Below are 21,943 nucleotides of genomic sequence, written 5' to 3' on the forward strand. Positions count from 1 at the left end.
ATCTTGTTTTCTTGACATATGCTTCCAGTAAGCTCAGGAAGTTTGATACTCCTGCTAATAAGTCTAGAGGGAGGGAGGGGATGTAGAGGATACAACTTGTGAAAAAATATTTTGTTCTATCTCCTCCTTTTTCTCCCATACTCGAAATTGCATGGGAAGTTTTAAATCCATAAGATTTATTACAGCTTGTTCTCTTCCTCCCTGAATAGGAGAGAACAGGACAGAGTACAGTCAGTCCTCTCATCGTATGAATAGGCTGCATTACAAAGAATGTCTCATTAGTCATTTATTTGGACTCTATGCATTTTAATGGAGATATTTCTTTCTAATTAGTAAGTTTTCAAATCAACACTTAAAATTTACATTAACCTAGATGAGCTTGAACTACAATATTGCCATCTTTATTTAAACTAACAAGAAACAATATGATACAGCTTATAGAAGGAAAGCATTCACAAATCTAATCTTCACAGGTTTGTAGGCAGTGCCCTTGCAACAGCCAGGCTCTGAGAGTGGAGAGAGTTTGGAACCTTAACACTGTCGGCCTGGACACAATCACCCAATTGTGTTTATGGCAGTGTTTTGAGAGATAATCTAATATCTAATATCTGAAGGAGATTATTTATATATAATTCTATATAGAGTCATATAGTGGTTAATAATGACATTTTTGAGTTAGAGCTAGATTTAAAGCCTAGTTCAAAGCTTGAGTTTCCTCACTTTATCACAGATATACTAATACTTCTACAAGATTGTCTGACATATAATAAATAATCAGTACAAATGTTAATAATATATAATATATGAAAATTAGTTCACATATATTATTTAATTTTACATTATGCAATTGACATATATGTTAATAAAGTCAGAAACTTCTTTGACTCTCAGTAATTTGCAAAATATATGTATGTTTGAAACCAGCTAACAAAATGGAACAAGAAATCAAAGAGTTCCCAATAGACAAAACTGGAAAAAATTGAGCAACAAAATACAGTATTACAAACTTATAAGTAAAAATATAAAATAAATATCCATTTGTACCAATAAAATAAATAATTACATAAATATGTAAATAAATAAGTGAAGAATTGAAAAAATATCCCAAGCAAAATAATTCTAAATAATTTCTGCAGATACTCCACCTTTCGGAGGTAAACCTGTTTTCTAAGTGTAAGCTGTAGACTGTGATTGTCTTCCAAATGTGTAATAGGGAAAGGAAAAGAAAAACAAGGAGTAACTTTGTAGTAGAGAAACCTGCACACATACTACTTAAAGCAGGTGATCAAGGTCAACATCGAAAGTGATAAGTCATAGAGTTAGTGTACATCCTTAATGTGATGTCCTGAGAATGGTGCTTTAACTCTGGTGTTTTTCCCCAAAACATATTAGCCTAGTATAATCATGAGAAAAATATCACATAAATTCTAATTGAGGGAAATTTTACAAAATAGGTAACTCAATGTTTTAAAAATATTTTCTTTACTTATTTTTAGAGAGAGAGGAGTGGAGGGAGAAAGAGAGGGAGAGAAACATCCATGTGAGAGAGAAACATTGTACGTGCCCTGACCTGGGACTGAACCCACCACATAGGCATGTGCCTTGGCCGGAAATTGAACCGGTGACATCTTGCTTTGTGGACGATACCCAACCCACTGAGCCATGCTGGTCACAACCAAAATGGATAACTCTTCAAAAATATCAAGGTTATCAAAAGCAAGGAAAGGATGAAAAACTTTCCCACTTAAGAGGAACCTAAGAAGACAAGATGATTAAATGTAAGGTAGTGCCCTGAATGAGATTCTGAAACAGAAAAATGATATTATATAATGAAGGAAATCTAAATAATGTTTGGACTGTAGTTAATAGTAATGTATCAATATTTTTTCATTAACTGTGGCAAATGTACCAAATTAATGTAAAATATTGATAATAGGGGAGATTGGGTGTGTACCCAGAAACCTTCTGTACTTTCATGGGAATAATTCCATAAAATCTAAAACTCTTCTAGATGAAAAGTTTATTAAAAACAAAAAAAGCACAGCTGCTGTACTTGAACCAGAGAGGGAAGCCAAATGCCTATCACCGCTATTGTCCTACCTCTAGCCTCTTGGCAGCCTTTGGAGGAACCTTTACAGACCCCAGGAATTCCCGGAAGTATGATCCGTAAACCTCTGGACTTAACTGCAAATAAAACTGGATGATGAAAATCAAAGTATAACTGAGGTCTAGTAAATGGAAAATTTATTCATTTTTCTTTGTCTTCAAGGCCTGTAAATCTGTTAAAATAATAAAGTTTATTTGGTATAATCTTTTCTTTAAAGGGTCAAGTTTAATGCTGACTAATACACTGTCTTTAGAACTCCAAAGCATTTGGTACTTTTCTCAACATATCCAAAAAGTGTTAAGTAAAGGTGACTGGTTTATAATTACACAAGATATGGAAAAGGAAGATATGGTATTGAGGATGGATTACTAATACTGTAAAATCATACTTCTTGTCTGAATTTACTTGAATGTTCTTCTTTGTGAAATAATAAAATGCTAATAAAAATAAATCTGATTTAGCCCTGGCTGGTGTGGCTCAGTGCATTAAGTGCTGGCCTGTGAACCAAAAGTTTGCCAGTTCAATTCCTAGTCAGGGCACATGCCTGGGTTGTTGGCCGGGTCCCCAGTGAGGGGTGTGCAAGAAGCAACCACACATTGATATTTCTCTTCCTCTCTTTCTCCCTCCCTTCTCCTCTCTCTAAAAATAAATAAATAAAATCATTAAAAATAATAAATGTGGTTTAACTCAAGTGATCCTATGGACTGACATTAGCAATAAGTGTAAGTGTCTGATCGAATGCACTATTATAAATCCCAGTTTTAAAGAAAAGTTATTTAAAGCACACAATGAAAAACTGTTGGTCAGAAAAAATTAATTAGGAACAGTATATCTTAATTAAGACCACTTTAATTTTCTCAACTTTTGAAATGTTTATCAGATTAAATAATTGTCTTTAAGTGAAAATGTAGCATCAGTGATTAAAGACTATATGAGGTCTTGGTGAAGTCATTTTGCTGTTCTTTCAAAGGTACTACAAGCTAAAATTTAAAAATCACCAGACAACTGGAATGATGCCCTAGAATTAGAATTCTGACCTGGTCACCTGATTCCCACTACTGTTAAGTAAATTTTCCATCTCACTCAGGAGCATCTTTCAGAATGACTATCGTAGTGTGCTTAATAGGGCAGAGGACAAGGAGATATGGCTACATTTTGGCCTCCTTGTCAGTAGATGTTGGCATAAGAGGTTGAGTGCTTTGTGCTACAGTTTTACCTGATAGAAGAGTTACGGAGAAGGAATCTTACAGTCTTAAATGACTTCTAACCCATTGGAAGTTCACAATATTTACATAATAACTGGGGCTGATCCAATGACTTAGTCCAAAACTTTCATGGAAATGCAGAATAGCAATAAGGTTTAGAATATGTACTGTATTCATCAAAGAAACAGAACCAATGGGATATGTACACATGCATGCATGTATTGTGTGTTTTCATGTATACACATGTACATGTTTACACATGTGAAGAGTTTAATTATTGTTGTCACAAAGCAGATAGCAAGTACATCCAGATAATTTTACAATGTGGAAGAAACACAAACCAATTACTTAATTTTACAGATAACTAAAATCTCATTCATTCAGTTTTCTAAAGTTTAAGCAGGTCACTAAAGGACAATCCAAACTATTGTTCCCTTGGAAGATTTTTTCGTTTTTTTACTTTTATCAATAATGACAAAGGTTCACAATAGGTACTTATCACATAGGTACTCTGAACCAGTGCTAGCACTTGCTTTGAATGTCATGATGAAAACAATTTAAGCCACACTGTGGCTTCTTACAAAAACAATTCCTTGACTTGCTTAGTGAGGCTCCATGGATGAGACAGTAATCATCATTGCCATGTATTTGCTATCACTGTCCTTAAATCACAGGCTATGGTTAGAGGAAAAAGAAAAGGAGATTATTATAAGTGGTTCTGTTTAAAAATTATACCAATGACTGCTGGAAAAGAGAAGTAATGATAAATTCATTGTTTTAGGAAAGGTAATTTGGTGGCAGTTCTCTGAATGATCTCAAAGATTAGGGACACTTGAAGCTGGAATTCTAGTGGGAGTGCTACTGTGTGGTGTGGACTGTAAGCTCAGGAGAGAGTGAACCAGGGTGTTGCCATTTGTAACAAAGATTTAAAAATGGACAAGAGGCAACAACCTATAAGAAAGGTAAAAGAAAATCTAAATTCTATTTTTTTTCTCACTTTATCTCCAGTACCTATAAAACTACCTGAGGTATAGCTAAGGCTCACTCAAGGTTTTTGAATGAAGTCCAGGTACAGAGACATATGTCCACAAGGAAAAACTAAGGAAAGTGGAAAGTATTCACATTGTTAGTGAAGGCAGTTAGTGCAGCTAATCTATTACACAGAAGAAAGGCTAGTTCAGAGATACTTAATTATTTTTCAAAAACAAACCATAATATCCCAAGTTTACACCATATTAATTTATTATTAATAAAGGTAATAAATCAAATAGATACATTATTGGCTTTACCTCCTTGTTCATAAGAGTGTTCTAGAAAGTTGTAACTGGATCACAATACCCTGAGCTATTCAAGGTTAACTACTACTAAACAGGTGTCTAAGAAACATAAACACAAATTTCATTCCCTGAAGTAATTTATAATGCAAACAATAGATAATAGCTCTCAACTATCTCCAGAATCACAGACATATCACTCCTAGGAAGTTTGCAGTTGGCATTGGACCAGTCCTCTGCTGGAATTGGGAAAGAGGAGTTACAAGCTTGAGGAGCTATTCCAGGTACAGAGGCCTACAGCACAGAGTCACCTCGGGAAGCAAAATATTGTAACCCAAGTTACTGTAGAATCTCAATTGTGGCTCAGGGTGTCGGTCGTATGTCGGAACTCATCTCCAGAATAAGTAAGGACCCAGGGAACTGGAACCAAGAAGAAATAAACTGAAGTCCCCAAACGGAGACCAGTGCACAACAATAGGCAATCTTCATCAGTTCATAACACGCTCGTTGGATGTGGGAAGTACTCTCCCCAGGAAACAGGCTCCAGTCCTCAGTCAGGCTCTCAGGGTAGAGCTCCAGTTCCCAGGGAAGAAGAGTACAAAGGAGACTCACATAGACCTTTCATCTTTGGAAACTCAGAAATTGAAATTTGGATACTCAGATTCGGAATAAAAACAGTTCCAGTGTCCGAACCACATGATTTGGGACATGAACCATGTTATCACAGTAGAGAGTTTGCAAAAACATGAGCTATGACTCAGGGAACAACTTGAAACCCAGAGACAGCAGGGGAACAGAGTGTCCAGAGTCAAATACTCAGCAAAGGGAAATTGGGGCAGAGCTAGGAAATACAGTGTCAGTGTGCAAATTTCTTGGGTTACTTGGGTAACAGGGAGAAAAACTTAATTTTAAGCCAAAATATATGGAAATTGGGTAGGGTAAATACTTTCTTGGCAGTACTAGTCTAGGAAAAGGCACGAACAGTTTACAAAAAGGTAATGATTGGCCTTAACTTTAGAGAATTTAGAAGTTCAGAGTCAGGAGCAAAACTGGGAACTGATTAATGACACTGAAAAATCAAAGTGTTAAAAGCATGTCTGCTTCTTTAAAAACCCGTTGGATCGCCCAAGGCAAGTCATAACTGACCCCGTGTCAACAAATTACAGGTTGGTTCTTTTACAATTGCAGCTTAGGTTCTTTAAAAGTCGGTGCAGAACTGCAGTGTACTTCCAGACATTTCCTTCTCATAAATGGCATCAAATTTCTCATTCTGGGCCACTGTGAAGTGATTCTTCCAGTCACCTGTAATTCCTAAAAATAAAAAGTACAAAAACATATAAAGGAATAAAATATTTCCATTATGATGGAAAAGCTAACATAGAGCAAAAGAAAAGGTTAGAAAAGTTAAAGAAAGACCTTCCTTTGGATTTGAGTATTTTAAAATGTCATTTCTGTTTTACTGGTAATTCCTCCCATCTAAAAAGTGCCTTATAACTATAGAGTCTGACATTTATAGACATATTCTGAAATGGATTAATTTTCTTGTCTAAATTTATGAACTGTTTAATTTGTAGTTTCCTGAGATTCTTTAGTGTTTCTCATTGTCCTGGGTCATAGGGTTACAACTGTACACCAGTCAGGACATATTTTATATCATGAGTTCCTTTGGAAAGTGTACAAAGGAGTGCTCATCTGCACAACCGATCCATAAGACAGAGAGCTGGTAAGTATCAGTTCCCAGAAGGCATAAATGAGGATGTAGAATACTTGGAGGAGACTTGTGATTTCTGAGTTCACCAGACTTATATTTTATTTGCATTTTGGATGAGAAGAGTAACATCAAACATAACACTCATGAATGATCTTTACAAAAGTAAACTTGGTGATATGAACTTATTTAATATCTTAAACTTGGATGCTTATAAATATTTATTTAAAAAATAAATAAATTCTAACATACTGCCAAGGCACTTGGAGGAAAACATTTACTTGGTTATATTATGAAATAACTAATATTAAATATATCCCACTCAATTGCAATGTATACTAACTTGTGATGACTTCATGAAAATTTCAAGTCCTTTTAATGAAATACTTCCCCTTAGGTTGTTTTCCTGGTTATTATAATTTGTTCTATGTTTACCAGATGACAAGTGGTCTTAAAAATATATGTGAGGGTAGTGTAAAAATATTCAGGATAGTACAACTGCAAAGATATTAAAAACAGAGAGCACAGACTTAAACAATAAAGAGTCACATATAAAATATTCCAATATCTTCCAGTTAGAGTATAAATTACATACCACATGCAAACACATTTGCTTCATAAGAATAAGGAAAGTGTACATTTTCTGATACAGTAAATGATGGCAAAGCCCAGATATTTCTCTTTTGCTGCAGTTTGGGGCATGGGTATAACTATTGGACATCACCTATCCTGTTCTTACCACCTTTACCATAGTGTAACTAAATTATAACATTGATTTACCCAACATTGCATCATTCAAGACTTGAGTGTTCCTGGCCCTTTGGCCATTTCACTTTGAGCCCTTCTCAGCATCCATTTGCGTGCGTGCCGCCTGCAATGCATTATGAGCCTCCGAGGCAGATGCATGTGTCATTCAACCTTGCACATTCTAGAGAACATGTGCTACATGTAGGTCTTTGTAAAGAGTTTCCTCTGTGTAAATTAATGAATGAGTATATGCTTTAAATATTTATTGAATGCATTAATGAGTAAATCGATAGAAGAATCTTTATCCCTTTAATAAGAATGTTTAATAAGACTTGCTACTTTTTTGTATTCTTTATGATCAGAAAAATATTCCAAACACTTACATATTATTTAGCATAATCTTCTCCCCAAACTTGTGCCATAGATGTTAGTACTTTGTATTTTCAGTGATGTAACCACAGTTTTGGCAGACTGATTAATGTATTCAAAGTCATAAATTCAGGGACTAGCATAGTCTGGATCAATTCCAGATCAATCTGACCACGAAGGACATGTTCTTTACCACTTCTGGAGGGCATGCTCTCACTAGACCAGCATGTACTTTTTTAGGTTGAAATTAGAAAAACTCTAAAATTCAGGTACTGAGCTTATCTCCTCTACATTTATACCCCAATGAGGATCATGTGGTGGTATCAGTTTTCATATGACTAAGAATAAAACTCTCCTAGAAGTTCCACTCGACAATCTTTCAGGATAAACATTTGCTTTGTTTTATAAAGATTGTTTTTCTGACTCTTCCACCAGAAAATATGTGTGCATCTTCCTTGCTGTAGTGCACCATTGACAATGAAAAACTTCCTTTGCCCTCTTATAGTAGAGTTTACTTTTCCAAAGGTAAATGTAGTCTTAAAAAATTAAAAACAATTTTAAAACACTAGAAATATTTTCCATTTTAGTAGGTTTTGGAGAAAAATGTTTCACAAAATAATTTAGCCATATAACTCTTTCAAAATTAACGGTTTTCTTTCACATGTTCCTGTATACAGTTCATCCCTAGGGTTATGTTTACTTCCCAGTGCACCAACTGAAATTCTACCCCTTTCCCCTCAACTCCGTAAAGAATGCTGAAATCAAAGGGTGGCATTATTAGGTGGATAACTTCTCAAATTTAAGTTAATAATTTGTTAAATGCATTCTTTTTATCATTAGTAAAACATTATAACACAAATCATATACAACCAGTCACAAAGGAAGCAACGCTGTATTTCAACAATGAATGCCATCTGCCTCTATTGTCACCTTCCCAACTTAAATTTAGATCCCATGTTTCCTGTAATTCAGACTGTATTTTTAGGTAACAAAAATTTTCCATAGGGTAAAAAAATAAGGTTCTTTATCTTGATGAATCCTTTTTAACAAAGTGACCACTGTTTTCTAAATGACATGGGGTCTTTAAAGAATATGCTACTTTTTCCTGACTGGTCTGGCTCAGTGGGTTGGGTGTCATCCTGCAAACCAAAAAGGTCGCAGGTTCAATTCCCAGTCTGGGCACATGACTGGGTTGCAGGTGTGTGAGAGGCAACCGATAAATGTTTCTCTCACACATAAATGTTTCTCTCCCTCTCTTTCTCCCTTCTTTCTTCCCTCTGTACAAATAAATAAAATCTTAAAAAATAATACAGTACTGTACTGACTGACACTAATTTATCACAAAGAGAAAGATGTTTACATCAATTTAGACAAAGATTGAGGATTTATATACAACAAATTTGGAACGACTCATATCAGAAATGACAAGACCACTCCCTTTTAGCAGAGTAGTAAATAAGAGGAGAAATATCTATCAAATATTCAAGGTATTTTGACAATCGATTTACATGCATTATTTCCTTTAATAATTTCTAATCTGATGTGGCAGTTTTTTGTGGTTAGTATTTTTAATGTTGTTATTTTACAGACAAGGGAATTGATACCCAAACTGGCTAAGTAATTTGATAGAGATCACGAAGTGAATCCTCATTTCAGAGCAACGTATAAGAAAGTGAAAAGGGAAATGAAATTCAGAAAAATATTCACCTTTGCGCATAAAAGGAGATTTGCTGTGATCCATCACTATATTTGGAATATGTGTATAATTCACCAGAGGATTATCCTTCATCATTCCAAATGAGGTGTGATGGACGATCTTATCCAGGACTTCATCATTTAAGTTTTTGTCTAGAAATGTAGCAATCTTCTTGATTTCTTGCTTTGGATTCTATTAGTGGGTAAAGAGACATCCAAGAAAATGACAAAGATAATGTAAAAGAATATGATATTTAAATCTGTTTTTCTTAAACATTTATTCTGAATGTTGAATCCGTATTTGGTTGGGTCTCTTAATTAAAAAAAATATTTATAAGTATGAAAAATAATTTATGTTTAACAAAAATAGAGTAGAAATGTTGTTTGTTACAAATCTTACATTTTTAGTTTATATTTAAAGTATAATAAGAAGAAACTTTGGGCTAAAATTTAACAATACTTAGAGAAAAAATCCTAAATGCCATTTTAAGCTCATTTGTAATCAGATTGAAGTGTGTATAACTTAAAGAACCAAATTGTTTTTATTCTTCTCAGTTCCTTTTTCTGTTTTTAATCAAAATTTTTTTCTTGTTTTTAGTAATAATATTTAAAAGGTGAAAGATTTATACGATCTTAAGAGAAGCCAGAGTATAGTAATAATATTTAAAAACAAAAGATGATAAATTCATGGACAATTTCAAGTATATTTCCTTAAAGTATAAATATTGATTAAACCTTGCTTAGACACTAGTTATTGAAAATAAACTCTAGTAAATGTGCAAAGATATTAAGACCTAAATTATTTATTAACCATTGAGGATAAAAGAACCAAATTTGAGAAATGGATCATTTTCCAGATTTTAATGACATAAACAATATTTGTAAGTTTTTAGACTTACAAACAAAATCTGCATGAATACAATAGAAAGATTTTGAAAAGGTGATATCTAAGCTGAGTTTAAAAAGATGAGTCAGAATTTACCAAGATGGGTGGTCTTTTGTGGTACTGAACAGTGAATATCCAATAACCAAAACAGTTAAATCTCTTAGAGGTGTTAGTGTCTCATAGTGTGTTCAAGGGAGAAAAAAGCAGAATGGTTAGAGTTAGATCTGGTGTGTTCGCAGGAGTGAGAGAGGTATGGAACTGGAAAAATAAACTGGGTGTAAACTGAGAACACCCTTGGATGTCCTGTGGAAGGATTTGTGTCTGTAATAACAAAGTGAAGCAGCAGCTTTGAAGAGTGTGTCTTATTAACTGTGCATATGTGTGTGCGCATGTATACACATGTGTGTGTTTTGGCAGGGAGTTCCCTAGAAGGGAGGTTATGGTAATATTTTATGTGTGAGGCCTCAATGAGAGGAGAATGAGATGTCTAATTAAGGGGTGGCGGTATTTAGAATGAGTACAATGTCAGAAATCATGATAGGGGCAAAAAAGCCAAAAGAGAAGTTAGTAAGACTAGGGAAACACACAGATGGATGGGCAAATAGCAGTTTCTATTAGTGATTCAAAGTGTTTGGAGAATAATCTCGCCACAGTCAAAGCATGAATGATGATGTCAGTTTATAAACCAGAAACAGTTCAAGTACAGAGTGTTGGCTCCTATGGAATCTTCCTCTGCTGATTTCTATTTCACCTTGTTGATCAAGAATTTATGCAGACACTTAAAAACCTGATGTAAACTATCGGACTTCTCTCTGAATTTTATTCTTGATATATAATTATACTTTTGCTCTATGTGGTTCTATTAAACCTCTTTATATGACATTGTCTAAGAATGTCTGTATTGGAGTTAGAAAAATATTGGCTTTTAATTATGACCCATATAGAAGATTTGAGTGGGGTTCAAAGTATTTGGATATGCTTATAAAGCTGACTAAGACAGACTGTAAATTAATATAAGTGAGTTGACTTGAATAAGGCACTTTAGCCACACAAAGAGAAGAGGTTGACATGAGAACATCATGTGGGAGACAGCACGTGAGTCAGAGTCTGGATACCAGCCCAGCCCAGGAAATGTATTTCTCCATTCTGTGGAGAAAAGGGCCTATATTAAGAAGCTAAAATTGCTCTTTTCATAAGGCTAATAAGTACTACTCAGGTGTCCAGGAAGAGAGATACTTGGTACAGAAGAACAATTATCTCTCTTATAAAGAATGCATAATTTAATCTGATTAATCAAAACTACTTTAGTCATGCAGCTGTGTATGCCAGCAAATTTACATTAATTCCTTCAAGCACTGGTAAGATTTAGACCATAGGTTCTCAATGGGCTGCAAACAAATGTGATAGAGGGTGGGAGCCCGTGCAGAGCAGAAGAGCAGACAACTCTTGAATAAGATGGGAGAAATAATCTGCGGGGTCTCAGAAATACTCAGGACAGGGGATTTTTCACCTGGGACATGATTTCTGGTATGCAAAGTAGAATTGTCACTACACTTTTTGTTATTACTGCTTACTTGTTTATTTATTCATTCATTCAAGCGATCAGTTATTCATACAACAAATGACCACGAGCCTTTATTTATGGGGTGGGTGCTGTATTAGGTACTGCAGATGCAGTCACAGGAATGGTACATATGGTACCTTCCATCATAAATCTGAAAGTCTAAAAAAATCCTCATTTGTATATTTAGGCTTTTAGAAGCGGAGAAACTTGGATTAAACATCTTTGCCATGTGTGCATGCACATTTGCCTGATTTGAGTAAAATAGCTCCAGAATAGGCCTGGAACTTTGCAGTAGTATTTGAAGTGATACTAGTTCATACAGGATGAAAGCTGAATGCCTATGAGTCCCTGTCTAAGAGCAAGTAGTAAGAAAATAAAGGAAGGGATATAATAGATAAGGCATGTGAACCAGTGGGATGTTGAAGATACAGTTGAACTATATCCACTGTATGGAAGTCAATGAGGACAACTTATTTTTGAGCTTTGAGAAGTGAATGGACATATAACATCATTAGCCAAAAGAGAGAATAAACGAAGAGGATGACATGTTGGAGAGAAAGAAGCAAGATGAGATTAGTTTTAAACATGCTAAAGTTGAGATCATTGTAATAAAAGCATGGGTTTGAAGTCAGGGTAGAAGTTAAAATAAAGGTTTGAAGGGCCATTAGCACATAAATAGTTTTGGCGACAGTGGGCATGGAATGAGCACCAAAATAGACCAAGCAGCTGAAAAAGAAAAACGACTAAGTGATAGAGAGAGATCCATCGGAAAACCAGGAGTTGATAGCCTGTTAAATGAAGAAGAAAGTTTGAGAAGGAAAAGCTGCTCAAAGTAAACACAATGGTTAAAAAAGAATATGAGGAGTACAAACGTCATAGTTTTCACAATTAGAAAGTTATTTATGTCTTAACAAGATTTGGGTAAGCAGGCATGAAGAATAGGAAAAGCAATCGTATCATTTTGGACTCCACACATTAAGTTGAAAATGTTATATTAATCCTTTCACCCCAGGATGTAGTGGGAAATTATCCATAATGAATTTCTACCATTTTACCTCTTTCATATCTTCATAGTATAAGAAAAGTATTGGGTGTTCTTCTCTTTTCTTCCACCAGCTCTTAACATGATTAAACCAGGAGCCATAGGCCACTAAAACCAGAGAAACAGTCTCTGTCCATAAGCATTCATAAAATTAAAGATTTGTTTCTGAGCAATAAGTTAGATTGTACAAACATTTTGTGGAATTTAACAGCCAAGGGAACTCAGAATATAAAGCCAATTAGAAAATATATGTAATCAACCAGATATGAATTTATAAGCAATCAGGTTAAAAATATATAAAGTACAAGGAAGTATTTCAATTGAAAATACATTGACCTCCAACATGGAAGGAAACTATTATTTTATAAAGTACTCATATCGGCTATTTATCTATACTATAAATATACATATAAGTGATTTGCTACATTTTACTAATTGCTTGGGAAAGGTAAATAATTTCTATTGTGAGCAGAAACTAAGACTGGGTTTTTAGTAATTGAAAGGAGATTAGATAATATTTTCATTAAGCCAATGTTTAATACCAGGTTTATATATTGAAAGTCATAGCAAAATATTAGATATATTTGATTTAATTTTTTAAATGGTATTTGAACATACTTGTTTCTGATTTGGCAAAAATAAGAGTTTAGAAAACAAAAGGTCATGCTAGTAATAGTAGTATTATTTAAAATTGAAAAAAATGACATTAATTTTAAGCCAAGGAGTACCTACTGTTTCCAGCCATGAAATTCTCCAGATACTTTTCCCACGTAACAGGAGGAGGGAGCAAACTATTCATGCAGTCAAAATGGTAATATGAAACTGCAACATCCTTGGCATTTCGAGCCATATAAATCATCTGCAAGAGGACGAACAAGAGATCAAATGAATGCTGTTTTATTTGGGACAATAAAAATTAACATACAGGCAAGAAAGCAACATATTTGAAATCCATGAAATGAAAAACAGGGGAAATGTTAGAGAAAACTAATCAAACAAAGCTGACTCTTAAAAAAAATCAATGAAATTGTTAAACAGCTAGCAAGGCAGCATAAAAGAAGACACAAGAGAGAGTATAAAAAGATGTCCCATATCATGTGCTATCAGGAAAATGCAAATTAAAACATTAAGACAGCACTTCACGATAATCATTAGAATGACCACAAAGCCCAGGACACTGACAGCACCAGACCCTGGTGTGGATGTGGAGCATTAGGACTCTCATTCATGGCTGCTGGGAATGCAAATGGCACTGCTATTTGGGAAGACACTTTGGCAGGGTTTTTTGTAAAACTAAACATATCTATATCATACAATTTAGCAATTGCACTACTTGGTATTTCCCCAAAGGAACTGAAAAATAAGGCACATTCAAAAACTTGCATGTGGTTGCTTGTGGTAGCTTCATTAAGAATTGCCAAAACTTAGAAATGACCAAGATGTCCTGCAGTAGGGGTGAGTGAATAAATACGCTGTAGTACCTCCAGACAATAGTGTTATTCAGCACTAGAAGGAAATGAGCTATCAAGTCATGAAAAGTCATAATCGTAAATGCATATTCCTGAGTGGAAGACTACAATCTGTAAATGTTACATACTGTGTGATCCAGGTATAAGATAATCTGGAAAAGGCAAAACTATAGAGACAAATCAGTGGTTTTCAGGGTTGGGGGAGCGAGGGATGAATAGGTGGAGCACAGAGGATTTTTCAGGCAGTGAAACTACACTGTGTGATACTGTAATGTATGATCACACATATATATACACATTTGTCTAAATCCATAGAGTGTACTCCAAGGATGAACTCTACTGTAAAATACGGGCTTTGGGTGATAACAATGTGTCAATGTAGGTTCATCAATTGTAACAAATGTGCACCCGGTGGGAGACGCTGATAATGGAGAATCTAAGTATGTGTGGGAGCAAGGGATGTACGCACAATCACTTTGACTTTCATTCAGTTTTGTTATGAACCTAAAATTGGTCTATAAATAAGTGAAATTGCTGTAGAAAAAAATTAAATCTGTTTAAAAAAGAGTAAGAAGGGACTCTATGAACAACTTTGCATTACAAAATTCAACTACAGAGAATTCCTCACACATCACAAACTACTAAAATCACCTAAGATGGAATGGCTAATCTGAATACCAACATCCTTGTGTAGAGTTTTCAGAGAAGACCAAAACATCTAGGGACAGCTAGGAAATAACAGTAGCAATAGTAATAACAGTAGTGATAGTGTGCTGAGATGAGAATTCTGTTGCTGCATAACTTTGGAAAACTTCAGTATGTAAGTTTAGGCTAAAATAATTGAAACACTTTCATTGAAACATGTGAGCAATTATTTACTCAAAGAGAATAGGGTCATTAAAAAATTGGCTGGTGGTCTGGAGTGTACCTTGCAGTTGTTCTCCCAGAAAGACTTAGGAAGGAGACCAGTCGGTAGATGTGTCTTCACAAGACGAGGCGATGGATTCTTCTCTAACTGTTCAATACCTGGAATATTTAGTTTGCTATATAAAGATATTAGAGTCTCCAATGGGCCTGTATTTCCTGATTTTCTCAACCAACCCTTCAAAATATTTTTGAGCAGTATACAATTCTGCTTAATTTTGAACTAATCATAGGCATTGTTTATCTGGATTCTAAGAGGTAATATTGCATGACAGTTAAGGGCATAGGTTCGGAGATCAGCCCCCTTAGATTCAAATTCTAACTCAATCACTTATGCACTGTGAGAAATTTGAAAGTATCCCAGTCTCTATGCTTCACTTTCTTCACTTCCAAAATGAGGAGTAATAATACCCACCTTAGCGATTTGGAGTTTTATCATACCTGTGCATACTATAAATAATTATAAAAATGTTTTGTCTATGTCAAAAAGATACTAATACCTAGTAAGTCTCACATCAAACTGTTTTGCATCAGCTGTTATAGTATTGATGATGTCATTTTGTGTAGCTTCAGCTGTCGCATCTGCATTTTCATTATTTCCTGTATTTGTTATATGCATATGCAAAGCGAAAATGTTGTGTAACTTTTAGGTGTTAGCTGAACTCTCCAGTCATACAACTAATATGTGCTAGAACTTGGCTTCACATTAAGTGTTTGGAGAAGGGATATATAAACTTCTCTGAGACAGAAGGCATCCATTCATTTTCTGTGTTTAGAGTCAGAAGGATTGCACTACATAAGTGACTTGGCCAGTCTGAAGGTACTTGTGGAGTAAAGGCATACTCAGAGAATTTCTGACATAGACTAGGAAGAGCTGGGCTTACCCTTTCCACTTACTGTTCTTACAAGGGACTCGAGGCCTTAATCCCAGGTATCTGTTAAAGGTGTCATCTCTTATAGTGTCACCCAGATCTCATTTATTGTTTCCTCTTTCAGGGTGCACATCCAATGAATCTTAAAGTCCTATGCATATTTTTCACAATATTACTTATATCCTGTCTAACCTCTAGATTACCTGTTAATCCTGCATTATCTTCCCACCTTTTGCATATGACAACATACTTGCTCAAAATTTTATCTGACTCACTAATTGAAAGCAATCCTATGCTTCAATTGTTAACAAAATTGTATTGCACATGCTTAAAAGCCAGTCAGTGTCTCTCTGTTAAAACAACCTTTTAAAAGGTTCTCTACAGCCCTTGTTTATGTTTCATAGTTCATTTACGTATTTGTTTATTGTCAGTTCCTATGTGTCTTCCTTGTCCCCACTCACAAACACACACACTCGAATGGAGGTTCCATCAAAGCAGGGATAGAGCCTGTTTTCTTCACCAACAAAAGCTCCATAGAGAACAGGGCATAGCTCTCACTTGTATTAAGAGAACCCCTTAATATCAATGTAGATATGATAGGCAAGTTTAGGGAATAAAGATGCAAAAATCCCAGTTAAATCTGTATTTCAGATTAACAACAGGCGCCTTTGAGTATAAGAATCCCCCATGTACTATTTGGGATATACTTTTACTAAATAAAATAGCTTTCTGAATTTAAAAATTAATTGGGCATCCTGAATTTTATCTGGTAAATTAATTATACAGCTATAAAATTCCACAAGGTATTTCATTATGCTTCTACTGACCTAGTAGTTCCAGCCTCTTTATTCAGCATATAGAAATGAGAGATCGTAACCTTCCACATCTCATTATTCCTCAATGCTGTGATGTGAACTCTTACATCTGTTTCTTTTATGAAGTTTTTCCTACATTATTGTTCCTCTTCCCTCCCTAAACTTCAATGAAAAGTTTCTCAGCCTCTTCTGTCTTGCAACTGTTTTGCTATTGAGACCCTTTAAATGAACCCTTTATGCGCACAAATATAAATATTGGGAATATGTAATGACACTACAAGTATTCACATTGAGGCTCCAGAGTAAACCTGAGTGCCAGTCTATCCTCCTTTACCTGGTGAACCGCACCAATTCACTCTCTGGCGATGCTGCGCAGCCTCACTATCCACCTCCAACCACGTCTCCCACCAACAATCCCCACTCCTCTATCCCTGATCCATTTGATACTATCATTTCTTTATGGTTTTCTGTGGCTCTGGTGTCTTAACTCAGTTTTGCACTTATTTTGGTTGCTTGTCCCAGAGTAATCCTTTAGTGCCAAGCTTCAGCATTTGCTCTCTGACTTCAAGCAACCACACAGAATGAATGATATCCAGTCGGTCCTTCTCTGCCTATGTAAATAACAAGCTCCAGCAGGGTAGAGAATTTGGATTCTGCTCTTTAAATTGATAAACAACTTCACCACCATACTTATTCCAGGTTTCCAGCAGCGTTGAAAAGCCAGGACTCACTGCTTAACCTCTCCCACTTGCCTACAAGAAACCATCTGATTCTTTCTTAGCTCATAGTTTCTTAAAGATTATAAGCCCTACATGATCTGTCCCAGTGTAGTCTCTAATCGTTTTGTGTCTCATGTTTCCCATCTTTCGTTGCTGTTGTAGGTTGCTGTAGCTGTTTTTATTCCCTCTACTATACCAATATCTTTTCAGCACCTAGGTCTTTATAACAAATACTTCACCTTCCTGAAATATGTTTTCTCCAACTATGTGTATGGCATTAGGTCTCAATTCAGGAGCAGTATCCCTAATTACTCAATTTAAAGTAAACTCTCCTGTTTTTCACTTTCATAGAGCCCTATTCTTTGGATACATAAGATCCATAATATTCACATATTGTTATTTTATTTACTTATTTAATGTCCCAAAATTAATAATCTCCTTGGGTTTAGGACATTAATTTACTAATCATTTTGTATCTAGCCCATACAATAATAGTACATAGTTCTTTAGAAGCCCTTAATAAACATTTGTGAAATGAAAATTAAATTGTACTAATAATTAAATTTTACTTTTTGAGAGGCATTGTACTTCTTTACTTATTTAACTACAGCAAAGTCCTAAATTAGGAGCTTATTGTTCTAATATACCAAATTCTATACAACAAAAGTCAATAAAAGATAAACATTTTTTAATGTCATCAACCAAATTTTAATTGCTTCCTACAACAAAACTCATTCATTTTCTGTTATCATACTGGAATATGTCATGCACTAAAACTGTAGTTTCTCTATGTGCCTTGGTATTGTACTGTTTTCAGACTTTCATTTTATGTTACTAAATTTACTCCATTTTCTTTGAGTGGAAATCATAAATACAATAATTAACATGTTATAAAAATAATACTACAAAATTATAATTCCCAAATGGTTTAAAATTACCTGAAGTTAGTCCAGGAACAGTCATTTCCAACATTGGAACTTTAGCAGTTATAAAATCTCGCTTAGATTTTTCAACATCGCCATCATTTAAAATCATGTCTGCAATTTCACTTACCCAAGTAGTACCTGTGTCAAAGAGCAACATTTTTTATAAATATCACCTGAATCTGAGGGGGAAAGTACCTGTTGGAAGCCTGCCATCTGAATACATTCTATTAGAAATTTAATTCTGCAGTTTCTTTTTCTATGCCTCAGATGCCCATTTTAATGCCTTTCAAATAGATGGCTATACTGACTGATGGGCTTAGTAATTTTATTGAGGATGATAATGGTTTTATAGAGAACTTTATTTTCAGGCAACAAAGGCTGAAGTCAGACCTGCATTTGTCAGGCCACAAAACTCACCTGATTTGGGGTAAGTGACTATCACAATGTCATCGGGCCTGCTGCGGAACTGTTCAACCTCTTCCCAGTTGTTCCCAAAAGCATAAACCATAGGACAGCCATGGACCACCTTCAAACTTTTTCTCAGGACGTCTTTTAGGGAGGCCATATTTCTACAAGATTGTACAAATTCTTAACAAAATAATTGCTGACAATCAAATCCTGGAAAAGTAAAGAGGACAAAGACCAGAAGCTGAGTAACTAAAGTTATCCTTAAGAAACGGCAATCTAACAAAGTAAAATTGGCCTCTAGCACACAAAGCACACAGAGATCTAAATACAAAGGGCGTATTTGTGGGTATAAAGCTGAGGATTGCAATTCCAGCCACTGGCTCAGTGACAAGCGGACAAAGGTCTTTGGTGGAAGATTCAGAAAGAAATAAAACTACCTTACTTTGAATTTTAAAAACCATATTACACAGAAATATATTCAAAAGTATCTGTACTTAATGCAAAAATTATCTGGACTATCACCCATAATCACACTTTAGTTTGCCTCATTTTTCCTTATAGAAATCTGTTATGTTTCTTACCATTCTTTTTCTGTACATAATGCATGTGTTTTCTCTGCCTGCTTGTAAGATTACTTTTTATCACTGGTTTTGAGCAATTGGATTATGATGTGCTTTGGTGTGGTTGTTTTCCTGGGTGTGAGTGTGTTCATGTGCACTTCAGATTTATTGAGCTTTTTAGAAGTGTGGGTTTCACAGTCATTATTTCTTCAAATATTTTTCCTGTCTCTCACTCTTCCTTCTGAAGCTCCAGGCCCCATGGAGTTGTTCGCAGCACACTGATGTCCTATTCATTTTTTGAAATCTTTTTCTCTCCTTCTGTTTCAATTGCTATGCCTTTATGTTCACTAACCTTTTCTTCTAGAATGTGTAATCTGATGTTATTCCCATCCTATGCATTTTTTCAGGCATCGTGGTTTTCATCTCCAAAGATCATTTTGGGAATGATTATATGTTTCCTGTCTTAACTTTTCAAACATATTGAATACACTTATAGTGACTATATGCAGAGTCTGCTTAAAGACACCAAACACATTAGTGGCAAAGCAGAAACAGACTTCAGTCTTTCCAGCTCCGCTCACTTGGTCATACTGCAAAGCTAACATGGGTGGGCTCTCCCCAGAGTCAACAAATGTTCATGATTTATCTTATTCAAATAAGAGGTTCACAGTTTATAAGGAAATCTTTCTTTGACAAAGCAAACTTCCCCCTGACAAAAAGCACAAGCTTTCCATGCTGCAAAAATGTCAGAGAACGGTGCGAGTAACAAGACGAAACTAAGGCAGCTTAGTTTCATCTAAATAGTCACGTCTGGGATGTGGATGTAAGCAGTTCAGAAACCTAGGAGGGTTAGTCCTGAATTAACATTGCCTCTTTGTGACTAGTAGATGATGATGAGTTCATACTGACATGCAGTGATGGGTCCCGAGAGTAGGGCTGGAAAACAAGATAACTAATCTCATTTAACCAGATGCATTGGAAGTTGGTTCAAGACAGATGTTTATTTTTGAATATAAAGTTAGTTCATAAAAAATCTGATCAATCCTACCAGAGAGTAACAATTTTATGTGGTTATAGATTATAGCCTATATGATCTAGCGGGTCTTCCTATTTAAGTTAAGCCATGGGCTGAAAATTAAATTGTGTAAAATTTGGTTTAAAAACATTAATGAAAAAGAAAAAAAGAAAAACAATGCACCCCCTAGAAGAAACTGAGTCATCTGCATTCAAAGCTGAATGGTTCTTTTAATGAGAAAAGAATATTTCTTCCATGTGTCTCACCTATAAAAGTCCTGCTTTATTTGGTCCACATCAAACCCCAGGAACTGAAATAAATAAAATAAACAACATATTCAATATACCGGAAAGTGCGTGTGGGCCCACGCTTGCTTGTAGGGGTGGAGGGAGAATGAGAGGAGAGAAGTGAGGATTCGAAGTGGATCCTTTTTCCCTCACGAGGTTCAATGTTTCATGAGAAGGTAATCCTTACATGTTTCAGGACAGTCCAACTGAGCCCAGAAAAATAACAGTGATCATTAAAACCTGAGAAATTCTGCACAACATAACAATAACTGCGTTTCCTGTGGGAAAAATGAAACATGGCAAAAGCATTCAAATCACAAGCATGTTTGAAAGCAAAATCATTTAAAGAGCATAACCCTCTGTGGATTCAAGATAAAAACTTCAAGAAGAGAGATTTAAAATGCAAACTTTACCTCACAATTTAATCCCCCTTTTTGTTTTTCTCTGTCAGCAGTGGTGCTGCTGTTGGTTGAAAGGAATCCTGGGAGCTGGTAATAGTCCAGGAAGGGCAGGGCTAGGGAGTCCTGGGAGGGGAAAAATAAGTTGCAGGATATGATTCGAATCTAGTTGTCAGTGACTTTACAGGCAGTTAAGATATGAAACATGTGAACTATATACACACACACACAAAGGCAAGTCATGCTGTTTCAACAGCTGGCAGAGCGAGGAAGGCCTGAGAAGGAAATGGATCAAGGTTGTGGCCAGAGTCAGCAAAGTCAGAGATTGCCTAGATTTGAATGTTCCCACAAGGTTTCAAAGGGTCTGAAAGGAGTGTGTATGGAAAGAACCAGAAGGGTCAGTAGATGAAAGACTGTTGCTTCTCTACAATGTATAAGCAAGTCTCCTAATCATTTTGGCCATGATGAAGAGTTGTGTTGTTTCTGTGTGTGTGTGTGTGTGTGTGTGTGTGTGTGTCTGTTTGCCTGGAAAAAACATGAGCTTCCAATATCATGGAAAGAGGAAATGTATGCTAAAGAGGAAATAACAATCTTGGCAGGAGAAACAGAGAGGCCAGAACTAATGGTTTCAGAAAGTATTTGCTTTCTTTTAATGTAATCATTTATAAAAGCTCTTAGGGTTTTTCTTTTTTTTTCTTTTTTAGTTTTGTTTTTGTATTCTGAGTCATCGATGTAAGAGAAGCAACGAACAAGAAGTGTGTGTGTGGAGAGGAAGAAGTATGCTCCTGCCCTCCATCCCCCTACCTCAATCACCCTATAAGATTTTATTATGCTCTGGTTTCTGTCATCAATCCTTTTGTTAAGGACATTTGTCTAGAACGCAGGTACAACTACAAGCACCAACCCCTTGCCCTGGCAATTAGATCAGTGTAGGCTTGGGGAAGTCAAAAAGT

The 21,943-nt window shown here is 35.4% G+C and overlaps 1 protein-coding gene across 3 annotated transcripts; it reads right to left on the minus strand.

Annotated features, from left to right (window-relative positions):
• Positions 1-3,564: 3,564 nt before the first annotated feature.
• Positions 3,565-21,120, minus strand: SULT1B1 (sulfotransferase family 1B member 1). Of its 3 annotated transcripts, XM_045185511.2 has the most exons (9): positions 21,006-21,111; positions 20,652-20,798; positions 18,740-18,940; positions 18,335-18,460; positions 14,995-15,092; positions 13,330-13,456; positions 12,611-12,705; positions 9,118-9,298; positions 3,565-5,897 (listed from the first exon to the last, which is right to left on the minus strand). In XM_045185511.2, the coding sequence occupies exons 3-9, from the start codon at positions 18,885-18,887 to the stop codon at positions 5,785-5,787; spliced, it is 888 nt and encodes a 295-aa protein (XP_045041446.1). In that variant the 5' UTR covers positions 18,888-18,940; positions 20,652-20,798; positions 21,006-21,111; the 3' UTR covers positions 3,565-5,784. The 3 variants fall into 3 exon arrangements, with proteins under 3 accessions (XP_045041446.1, XP_045041452.1, XP_024433226.1); XM_045185517.2 differs by lacking the exon at positions 20,652-20,798 and having other exon boundaries at positions 21,006-21,120; XM_024577458.4 differs by lacking the exons at positions 20,652-20,798; positions 21,006-21,111 and having other exon boundaries at positions 18,740-19,046.
• Positions 21,121-21,943: the final 823 nt, after the last annotated feature.

This window comes from Desmodus rotundus, chromosome 4, assembly GCF_022682495.2.
Source record: "Desmodus rotundus isolate HL8 chromosome 4, HLdesRot8A.1, whole genome shotgun sequence".
Lineage (NCBI taxonomy): Eukaryota > Metazoa > Chordata > Mammalia > Chiroptera > Phyllostomidae > Desmodus > Desmodus rotundus.